General features: G+C 27.1%; 2 protein-coding genes across 2 annotated transcripts; one reads left to right on the forward strand and one right to left on the reverse strand.

Annotated features, from left to right (window-relative positions):
• The first annotated feature begins 3,206 nt into the window (after positions 1-3,206).
• LOC122513222 (eukaryotic translation initiation factor 2-alpha kinase 1-like) lies at positions 3,207-6,209 on the forward strand. The gene is made up of 9 exons (XM_043629489.1): positions 3,207-3,527; positions 3,783-3,947; positions 4,102-4,258; positions 4,359-4,798; positions 4,899-5,092; positions 5,248-5,424; positions 5,518-5,667; positions 5,763-5,900; positions 5,990-6,209. The coding sequence occupies exons 1-9, from the start codon at positions 3,461-3,463 to the stop codon at positions 6,191-6,193; spliced, it is 1,692 nt and encodes a 563-aa protein (XP_043485424.1). The 5' UTR covers positions 3,207-3,460; the 3' UTR covers positions 6,194-6,209.
• On the reverse strand, positions 6,090-8,130 carry LOC122513212 (divergent protein kinase domain 2A-like). Its single transcript, XM_043629478.1, has 4 exons — positions 7,096-8,130; positions 6,740-7,040; positions 6,539-6,669; positions 6,090-6,422 (listed from the first exon to the last, which is right to left on the reverse strand). The coding sequence occupies exons 1-4, from the start codon at positions 7,702-7,704 to the stop codon at positions 6,222-6,224; spliced, it is 1,242 nt and encodes a 413-aa protein (XP_043485413.1). The 5' UTR covers positions 7,705-8,130; the 3' UTR covers positions 6,090-6,221.
• Between the last annotated feature and the right edge of the window lie 4,187 nt (positions 8,131-12,317).

Genomic DNA, 12,317 nt, shown 5'->3' on the forward strand with positions numbered 1-12,317 from the left:
TAACACTAACATGAATCCCGTTCGCGACATTTGAAACGATGATCTTTGGGAAAATAACTTTTTATTGATCTATGTGCTGTGTTGTGAAACGAAATTAATTTTCCTTTTTCTTTTTCTTCTTCTTATTCTTCTTCCTCTTTATATATATTTATATTATTTTTTTTCTTTTCGTACATTCTATCAATTTCTTAAAACGTACAAAATTAATTTATCTAGTAATTTTCCTTTTCATTAAATTATTATTCAAATTTTAATAATGATAATAATAATAATAATCTGTTCGTGATATTCGAGACGAGGATTTTTGGAAAAAAAAAATAATTTGTCTTTTAAATAAAAATAAAATATTACTACTTTCTTTGTGTGTGTGTGTGTGTTACATTAAGTTATTTTTCTAAAATATATGTAATAATAATTTAATTTAAGTATTATTTGAAATAAATTATTATTATCCAAATAATAATAGAATAAAGATATATACGTGGAAAAAGAAGAAAGAAATATTTTATTGAATAAGAGAAGAAGAAAAAAGTAAGTTAAAGAAATTGTTATGAAACAAAAATTCGATGACTTCGAGCTTACAATTCTTTTTTTTGATCCTACATAAACCGATATCTTTTATGACCATTCGTATTAGAACGATGCATTTTTCAACGTTGGTATACTTCTCCTATTGTAGAATTTCTCTTATTCTTCTTATTCTTCTTCTTCTTCTTATACGATCCGATCAATTTTTCAACGATAAGTCCTAGCGGAATAAAGCAAATCGATCTTTAAACTGTTCTTATTAAATATATCGTAATAATACTTTCTACATTTTCTATAATTCATCTTTTTTTTTCTCTTTCTTATCAGTAATAGTGAGATTACATTTTTAATAATGTCAATTTAATTAAATAATTCTCATATATACGAGATACTAATAATATTAATCATTTTCTATCCTATTTAAGGTATACAATGAAATTTAATTATAAGTTTTTTTTTTTTTTTATTAAATAACAAAAAAAATATTTAACGTTTATCATTTTTTGTTCCTTCTATTTAAGATCTAATGAAATTTAATAATGAAATATCTTCATTAAATTAAATACGAAAGAATATGTTAACAATACATTTTATTTTATTTATTTTTTTGTTACCCGAGTTCTTTTGTATAAATCTTTTTTGATCTAAAAAGAATAATACACGTGTTCGGATACATATAAAGGAAGAAAAAGGAAATTTTATTTCGTTATCTCTAACCGTGCATACTACAAAAGCACCTACCTGGTATTTCAAATGTTCACGAATTACGTTCGCTCGTTAATTGAATTTCATTTTATTTTTTATTTTTTTTATTTTCTTTTTATATCATTATAGTTTCTTCTTTGTAACATTAAATACTATTCACTTCGATGCAACGACAAATCAAAAAAGTTTCGAATACCTTATGATCGTATATATATAATGTTGCATTTAATTAAGAAGAAACTACATTATGTGTTTTATAACAACGAGTACTTCATTTAGACAAAAATCCATAAATTTTTTCTACAAATAAATAAAAATGTGTATAAATCAATTATCGAACGAACGAACGAACGAACGATTGCAAATTTACATTTAAAAAAAAAAAGAAATATTATAAAAAGATTGTAGTACGAGAAGATGGCAAACGAACGTTTTTTTATGGAGGAGTTTTCTCTTAAAAAAAAAAAAAGAATAAATTAAATAAATAAACAATATATATAGAAAACGTTGATTAGATCCTTTGGATATTCCGTATGCTACGTATCTTTTTTTTTTTTTTCAACGGGGTATAAACCTTTAATCCGAAATAAAATTACACATTCCAGGCGTTAGAAGGTAGACAAACGATTTTCGTTCCTCTCTTCGTTCCCTGTGGCATACCAGGATGAAACACGTAGTATATAGGAGTATGTTCGAGTATAACATGGTGTAGGAAGAATTGCTCGTCAAGACATGACTTGAGGCTTTCTCGGTAGCATGTTTCACCAGACAAGGATCCAACCACGAATCTGAAACATACAACGTTAATTGGATTGAAATATATGTTCCAATTATAACAAATGTTATTTCATTTTTTATTATTTTAATGATAATCAACTTTGATGTTCACAATGTTTACATTCTTTTCGTCGAAGTTATTTATTTCGTAATGTAAAGTAAAAATTCTCGCGATTAATAAAATTTGTATTAAATAATTTTTCATTTGAAGAATAAAATTTCTACATTATTCGAATATTTCAATTGACAAACGTTATTTCATTTTTTATTATTTTAATGATAATCAATACACTTTGATGTTCACAATGTTTACATTCTTTTCGTCGAAGTTATTTATTTCGTAAAGAAAAATAAAAAATATCGCGATTAATAAAATTTGTATTAAATAATTTTTCATTTGAAGAATAAAATTTCTACATTATTCGGAATTCACTTTATATTTAAAATACAATTTAAATTATGCAGACAATTAAATTGTATTTTTCTTTTCTCTGTTATCAAAAATGTTTGATCCATATGAAAGACACAAAATAGATTTGAAAGTTTTAAAATTAAAAATTTAAATTTTTATTATCATTATCATTATCTATGTTTCATTTGATATAAATGACATTCATAAATTTTGTAACTCGTTGTATTTTCATGAATAAAATCTATAAAGTATATCTTACAAATCCCGAAGCAGAAAAAAGTTGGCTTAGAACCGCAATAACAGAAAAAAATGAATAAGTGCTCTTAATTGCTCACTAAATTGCTCAATCAAAATCCATAATTGCTCACTTTGATAATTAATTATTTAATTAGTTATTAATAATTGAAAAATCGAAAACGTTTTTTTCATTTCTAAACAAAGCAATGAAGTTTTCTATTGTTTTTTGTTTTCAATCAATTGCTCACTTTTTGTTTGTCCGGCTCCTCAACTTTATTTTATTAAATATTTTTTATTTATCGTTAATTAGTTGAAAATAGTTATTACACTTTGAATAATTATGAAATGGAGACTTCATGAGTGGGAAATATGTTATACGCATGCGCAACCACAAAGTCAAGGCGCAAGCGCACTTTGAAAAAAATAAAAGTAAAGTTGGTATACCTGCAGGAGATATACTTAAGGTTGATTTCCAAAGTAACAACCTATAGGGTAGTGAAAAGAGAAATAAAAATTATAATTTGCAAAATATTTACCTATTGTTTATACATTATGAACGATTAACCTATTTATTTTCATATGGTTTTTTCAAATTTCTTATGATTTAATCAATCTTCAAATTTTCGCGCGATAACGAAAGTGAATATATAAGACGTTCTTATTGGTGAGCGAAACACGTGGTAAGTTCTGCTGCATGATGCATTGCAACTTTTTACTATAGAATGTTGTCGTTTTTAAATTAAGTAAAAATAATAATATTATTGAAAAAAATCATTGTCAAATATCATTTATTATTAAAATATGGAAAAACAATCGGAACAAGATAATCCTTGGTCTAATTTAATGACCATAACTAGATTTGATCGAGGTAAACGACTTAACCTCTTCTACAACAATATTATGAAATTTTTCTTCGAAATAATATTCCACAAATGAAAATGCTTTTACATAATAATAATATTAACTAATGAATTATCTCACTAATCATTAGATATTGTTTTATATTAATTTTCTTTTAATTAAAAAAAATATCAATAGTTATATTCTTTTACTTTTTTAAATATTACTCAATGCAATTTGGATATACAATTGGTTAATAAAATAATTAATAATTTTTTTACAGGTAATAACAATAAGACGACAATTAGAATGGATAACAGAACAGAGACACAAGGCAACAGTAAATTAATTCCGTCTGCAACACGACGAATTTTAATCGAATCTTTGATCAAACAAATGTGTACCATGTGGGAAGGCGATACCGTTAAGAGGGATAAATTATATTTCAGTAATAATAAATAATAAATTATCTATGAAATAAATAATATATAAATATATACAGGGTGTCTTGTAACTGGTGGTACAACCGGTCAGGGGGTAATTTCATATAAAAAATTAAGTTGATATGGTATTATAAAATATGGTTCATATTTATTTTGCAGTGATATGCAATAGGCTTCATGAAACAGGAATGATAGATACTTCTTATAATTCCATGGAAGTGGAAAATATACGTAGCCAATATGAACATGCTCTATATAAATTAGTTATGGTCGCACGTGCTGCTACTGGCTGCGAAACTTCTGTAAATGTTCCTAGGTAAATAAGATGTTTTTTTTCTTTTTTTTTTCTTATCAAGATAAAATTTCTAAATCGACGTTAATTAATGGTATTACTTTTTAAAATTTATGTCATTTAGTTGTCTGATGGCTGAATGGTCACGATATCGTAGAGAATTTAAGGAAAAAGAATTTATCGCAGCTGGTGGATTCAGTAATGTATTCAAAGCATTACATCTTTTGGATGGTATTGAATATGCTGTTAAAAAAATAGTAGTAAGATCTGGCCAAGTGAGTACCATAAAACAACACCTTGAAGAAGTAAAAGTCCTAGCTAAATTAAATCATCCCAACATAGTCGCTTATAAGACTGCTTGGATAGAGCCAACATTAGTAACAACAATTGTTCCAAGTTTGCCCAATATTGAGGGCGAAGAAAACAAAAGTCAGATTTCCAAACATCAAACTAAGAGATTATGTGAAATAAATTATTTTAATAATAATAATCTGTCGATTTCTGATAGTAGTAACAGTAATGAAAACAATGGAAATGACACATCATTAAGGTCTGACAAAACTGGTATGTATATTTTAGCAGAAAATACTGACTTATTATATAATAAATCATAACATCATTAACAAAAGATTTCATGAACTCAATTCGTCTACTAACATTATAGGACAAAAAATAATCGAACTAAGTACTGAGGATAGTTCAGATATTGTATCGTTTAGGAACGATAGTGAAGATAGAAAAAGTAATACTGATCATTCGAAAAGTAACGTCAATAATACTGAAATTACTGACTCCACTGATGCTTCTAGTAATAGCAATAGTAATATGAAAATCTCACGATATGATTCACAACGAATTGTTAGTATTATTTTATTATTTTTAATATATATTTTAATAATATGTATGTATGTGTGTATGTGTTTATACGATAATATATTTCTTATACATTTTACAAGTTTTACTAATTATTTGATTTCTTTCTATTTGGTGTTTTTGTCTTGTATAATACACAGGATCATTGTTTTGCGACTTTATATATTCAAATGGCACTTTGTGAGAAGACGTTACACCAATGGTTAAAGGAAAGAGATGATCCTTCTTCACACATGACAATTACTACAATATTTACGCAAATTCTTCAAGGAGTAGATCATATACATTCTATTGGCATGGTACACCACGATATAAAGGTAAAATAAATATATTAATACATCAAATATCTAATAAATATACATCAAATAAAAAAATATTTTGAAACATTTATTTTCTTTATATTATTTTAGCCAAGCAACATATTCATAACGGCACATTTCCAAATTCAATTAGGAGATTTTGGTTTGGCTTGCCCATTGCAAAGAAAAAATCATGATACTATCATTGGTACGCGTTTATATGCAGCACCCGAACAATTGAAAGGAGAATGCAATCCAAAGGTATACAAACCGTCGAGCAAACAATTATAATTTATATAAAATTTATCCTAACTATATTTCTATTTTTTCTCGTTTATTCATTTATATGTGTTTAGAGTGACATATATAGCTTAGGAATAGTTTTATTGGAATTACTGATTCATGCAAAAACACAGATGGAACTTTGTCATACTATCGAAGAATTTAAAAAAGGCCGAGTACCGACGTCACTTACTACAAATTATCCACAATGGGTAAGTTCGATGTTTGAAATTTTTTTATTAATGAATAAATTTCTCTATCTTTAAAAAAATAATATAATTATATGTAATAATTTATACAGACTCAAATAATTTGCCAACTAATTCAAGAAGATCCCAATAAAAGGCCATCGACGGATAAATTATTATTATTTCTAAGGGAGGATAAAGATACAATAATAGCACAATTAAAAGATGATATTGTTGAAAAAGATATGACTATAAAAAAACTGGAAGAACATATCGCCGAGCTGCAAGCTTATATTACAAAACTTGAGACTCCATAAAAATTGTTTAATTATATACCCTTGTGTTTCATTTTTTTTTTTCTACGATAGCATCTAACAATCGTTTTAAATGTTGTCCTTTGTTAATTCGATTCTGTAGTCGATCATAAACAGCGCATTGATTTATTAAATTGTCTAAGTCCGGATATTGTTTTAAAATATCATTAGGTATGTCGTGTAAAAAGCCGCCGGGAATTAAACTATCGCTGGTTTTTGGTGACAATAAGATCTACGAATGAATAAACAATGACATTTAGAAAACGTTGCATAAGCTTATTAGATTTCTACTGCATTATAATAATAGACTTTAATCGATGTAATTATTTAAATTACTTTTAAACATACCCGACAAATGGCGTAATAATTATGATCACTTAATCGATGATTACATATGTCTATTGAAGAAAAGGGAAAACAATCGAAACAATTAAGATCAATTGTATTCTCTTGTATTTTATGCCATGTTGCAGATTTATCTAAAACATATATATCTATGAAATTAGGAATCTGAAAAATAGTTAATTAATTTAGAAAAATATTAACTACCTTTTTCTAATATATTTTTATCGACAACAATGATATTTTCTAAATCGATAAACTTGGCAATACCATTTGAATTAACAGCAATGTTATCTAAGGAAATATCGGTCAAATAAAATCCAAAATGTTTATTCTCAAACGTAAACATATGAGCTGCGTTTAAAAGACTTGAAACTATTTTTGCTCTATAAATCCATGGAGCATCATAATAAGTTGCTATCGGTAATCCTACATATTCTTCAGCAATGATCCTTCCGCAAGAGCCTAAATATTTTGGTACCGGCCATCCTTTGCTTTCAGGTAATATCTAAAAACTACACAACGATGTATATTTTAAATTAAACACGCATGTGTCGTATTACCTGAAGCAGAAGTGGTTCTGGATTAATAGTTACCAATGTCCACAAATTGATATAGAAAATATTAGCATCTAATTCTTTATTTTTAACATATAAATTATAAAACAGAATATCTATATTTCTAGCACTTGGACAAAGTCTCAAAAGACTTTTATGATCCTCCGTAAAGCTGCTTACTATTTTCCTTTTAACTAATTCGTAAAAGTCAACCTTGAAACTATGATTATATGTTTCAATGTTATTTTTACAAAGAAATTGTAAATTCCTATTTTTACAAAGCATGTCATCGAATGCTTTCAACTCTGATGTATGCGCCAACTTTTTCAACACCACTTTACTTTTCAAATATTTTCCCATGAAGACATTTTTGACACCAAACAAATAATTAATCAAAGAATACATATCATTTAGCGTAACATTTATATTTTTAATATAATTACATTCAGAAATACCATAGCATGCAGGACATTTATGAAGCTCGCATAACCTCTCTACGGGAACATTTATATTTACATTTATATTTACATTTACGAAGATAATAATAAGTCCGATTATTAAAACGAGGCTGCATTTTTTAAATTTAATTATGTTATATAAATACGATAAGATCATCAAAGCATTATATGTGTTTTAAATATTATTTTTTACGAGCAATTTGTCAAACAAACTAACCACAAAAATAACAGCTGATGCGACATCAGTGCACCTAGCGGTATAACGATGAAATAAAGAATTCTGTTTTTTTAGCGTTATTGGATACGTCAAAATGATAATAATTTTTTGTTACATTTGTGACATGTAAAATTTGTTGTCCACCTTAAAATTAAATATTTTTTTGTATCAGTAATAAGAAGAAGAAAAAAAAGTTAACGAAGATGCATGAATAATAACAATAAAAGCATAATTACTTGAAATTTTTTGCGTAGCACCAACGATATCATTTTTAATTACATAATTATCAAAACTATTGATGTAATTTAGTTTTATGAATATATTGAAAGTATATTTGTTGAACATAATTTACAATTATTTTTTTTTGAGTCGCATTATTTTTATTATTTAAAATTAATGAATAAATTTTTATAATAAAACATATAATAATAAATTCTAACGTTAGGTAGTTTAGTACGTAAAATGTTTTGAGTTTGGTGTAAATCATTTAATTCAGTCCATTTGTTTTGGATTGTCGAGTAAAAGCTATAAAATATTCGATACCATCCTGTAATTCAATCACTCCAGTCAGCTAATATTTTTTATTTTGAATATTAAGTGTTACAGGAATTTCCCGCAAATTCGTGCCTGATAACTTTTTTTGAAGAATAGTTTGCTTCATAAAAATGATCTACATTTAAAAATAGATAAGAATCAATTTCCAGTATAAGACCGGTCACAATTTTTTTACAGTTTTTACAATAAAATGTTTCTTTTTCGATTTCATTCAAAACACTTTCCTGTACAAAATCATAACCATTATCCCATATTAATCGAGCGTTAACGTTTAATACTGATATTTTTTTTGTTTCAGAAGATTCACAGTTCATACAACATGTCCGTTTAGTGATAAATTCATATAACATCTCAGAAAATTTTGAATTAATTTATTGACATCATACGGACAGGTATTGCGAAGTGATAATATTAATTTACCAACTTTATGAGATCCACATTTGTTATCATTTTCAATCATTTTCCGTTTTTTTGTTGTTTTAAACTTGATGGCTACTGCATTGTGATGGAATAACGTTGCTGCTGGAAATAAATTGACGTACTTTCCTTACTTAACTGGCTGGCACGAATCAGTGTTTGAGATATTTTTGCATTTAAGTGGCATTTTAATTTCATAAATTTTAAATGGGGTTGGTTGCTCGTCTATTACTATTGAATAATTATTTTCTTGATTTTGTTCATATGAAAAATTTGAAAATAATTTTGGTGTAGATGATTCAAATTTATATAGCGTTTCAGTTTCATTAGCACTATTTCTAAACTTTTTTAATTTTTCCTCTACTTCATTTTCCTCTACTTCATTTTCCTCTACTTCATTTTCTTCTACTTCATTTTCCTCTACTTCATTTTCCTCTACCTCACTTACAACAATTTCCGAAAACATATCCTCAGTAATATTTAGTTCAACAGTTTTGTTAAGTTCATTCTTATTTTTCGAATTTTTTTTATAGTTCAGCACACTATTGCTTATCACTTTTTTAGTGTTATGTGATACTTTTTTAAGCATCTGTTGTTTGTCATACGCAGCTCTTCCTTCTACTATTCTTGCCGAAATTGTTTTAACATGTTCAATTAAAAACATATCTGCTCGAGTTGGTTGGTGATCTTCCAAAACATTATCTTTAACATACTTAAAATAATTTTCAGAACAGGACGAAGTAGCAATATAATTTTGTGATCTGTAATGTTTTCGCATCACGTTTGTCCAAGATGGAAATTGTTTAAACAACTTAATTAGTTTCTCTAATATTGCTACTAAACAATAAGGATTAATATCGTCAAACTTTGCAGAATCATTAGAATGAATATTGTTAGAAGTTTCTTCTACAAGTTTATCAATATAATTTGATAATTCCAAATCAACAGATGAACTTACAGCCGCAGAATTATCATCTTCTAGGTCCTCATCATGGCAAAATAAATGGGTATCACAAAGATATTTTTTATCACAATTACTACTGTTTTTAACTTTTTTGTAATCAATAGCTGTATCGTCAAAACTAAACGTTTCTAATTTTGTCAATACCCATTGAATATCGTTTTTACACCCATATTTGTTTTGACTAATGTTTAATAAAGCTTTTATCATTTTTTCAACGTCTGACAAATTTTCGAGTGTGCTCATTAAACCAATAGCTCTTAGATAGAAATCTTTAATTTTTAATTTTATTGATAAAAAACATTTGTACATTGACACGCTATGAATCAAATGAGCAATGTCAATCCTTAGGTATAATTGTGGCAAAGTTTTACTTTTCTTCATTAAAAATTGAAAACAGTTGGATAAATATTGTTTATAAGTCAGGTTACAAAAAGCTAAACATATTGAGTTTTGTAGAGCTGCAGACATATCCGTTACTACATCTAGAGGTATTTGAGCTTTCGATGAAATCCATTCATACAGCCAAAATGTCAGGATGTTTGTGTCGTGCCTCTCCGATAACATTTGACAAATTGGAATGATTAGATGGTCGATATGCGTGACAATTTGATATAGAAATATTGGATCTTGATGAGAATTTTCAGCAAATGGTATTTTTTGAACTACACTTCCAGTAGCATCTATGGAAACTATCGGGTTAAGTTCAATTAGATCGTTATATAGATCGATTTGCTGATGAGTCCAATACATAATAAAAAATTTATCATATCCAACTTGTTTAATTACATCAACAAATTCTAAATTATTATGTTTCAAGCGTTTTAACGAGTCAAATAAGCTTCCCTGAATACCATGACAGATTTTCTTCCGTTCATGACATATCTGATTAAGAACAGGTGCATTTGGGATAACAGGAGCTGCGAGTTCACTATACTGTCGATATGTTTCTATGAGCTTTCTTTTGAACTGTTCTCCTTTCCGTAATTCTAATTTTTTTGCAAACTGACGCCTCTGTTCTCCGGTAGTACATCGTTTTTTGGAATGGGGAATTTTTAAAGTATTTGCTGTATGTATTAGCATGGACACATTTTCATCATCATCGAAATTAAAAATACACTCTCCAAGAATAGCCGCATGGCATAATTTTTCAGTACATGAGCCTGCAATTTTTACAATATATTTATCAATGTTATTTTCATTTTTAAGGTAAAGAACTGATTGCTGGGGAAATTTGAACGTGCAAGGTAATTTTTTTGTAACATATATTAAGTTTGAAACAATAGATATCCAACCCTTTTTTAACGCATAATATTTTTTATTACTGCAATCGATTTTCTCGATTGGTTTAATTTTTAACCATTCTTTTTTAGTAAAAGTTATATTAAAACTTAAATATTTTTCTTGGGTTTCAACACTTTCAATTGATTTATCATTCTCTGAATGAAAAATGTCCTTGTCTTTATCAGTGTTTGACAAATTTAAACCCTTCTCCTTTAGATATCGATCGAAAATATTATTTCGGTTTTGTTTGATGTCAAAATATAAAGCAACTGGTGTTTTTAAATATGTTCCAGAAGGTCGTTTCCAAATTCGACAAATATCTGTCCAAACAGGATCACGTCTTGATTTAATTTTACCATCGTTTAAACAAATTTCAAAATTTACCACTCGATTTATAACTTCTACAAACGGTACAGCTGCCCAAAGTGTCATTCTAAAATATTATAAATTAATACCACAAAAAGGTTGGCACAGAACTGCAAAAATGAAAAAAAAATGAATAAGTGCTCTTGATTGCACACTAATTGCTCAATCAAAATCCATAATTGCTCACTTTATTAATTAATTTTTTAATTAGTTATTAATAATTGAAAAATCGAAAAATCGAAAACAACTTTATTTTATTAAATATTTTGTATTTATCGTTAATTACACAGAGACTACACAAGGAGTACGAGCTCCATGTATACAAATGGATATAAAAATAAAAAGGCGCCCGTATTCTATTTGTACCAAAATGGAAGGGGAATAAGGCGGCAGTTTGAAATAGAAATAATAATACGAAACTATAACAGTAATCATTTAGGTTGTTTAAGTATAAATAATTGAAATTAAATAAATAATTATTTAATAATCGTAAAAAAATGACTAATTAATAATAATAATAATAATAATAATAATAATAATAATAAATTTAGATTAATGTAATTCCCATTGTATTATTCTTTCATATGAGATCAGCTGCACTCCCACGATTGCAATATTTTACTGCGCACACCCTGCTTATTTTTATTTTTCTAAATTTTTATTAATTTTATTTAGGTTATTTTTTTATTAATTTTATATAGGTTAATCGTTCATAATGTATAAACAATAGGTAAATATTTTGTAAGTTATAATTTTTATTCGTTAATAAGAACGTTTATTACATGCCTTATGCGCGATACGCAAAACCTATTTCTTTTCACTACCCTATTGGTTGTTACTTTGGAAATCACTTTTAAATATATCCCTTGTAGGTATACCAACTTTACTTTCATTTTTTTCAAAGTGCGCTTGCGCCTTGAATTTGTGGTTGCGCATGCGTATAACATATCTCCCACTTGACGTCACCATT

This window comes from Polistes fuscatus, unplaced genomic scaffold (genome assembly GCF_010416935.1).
Source record: "Polistes fuscatus isolate 324 unplaced genomic scaffold, CU_Pfus_HIC Scaffold1, whole genome shotgun sequence".
Lineage (NCBI taxonomy): Eukaryota > Metazoa > Arthropoda > Insecta > Hymenoptera > Vespidae > Polistes > Polistes fuscatus.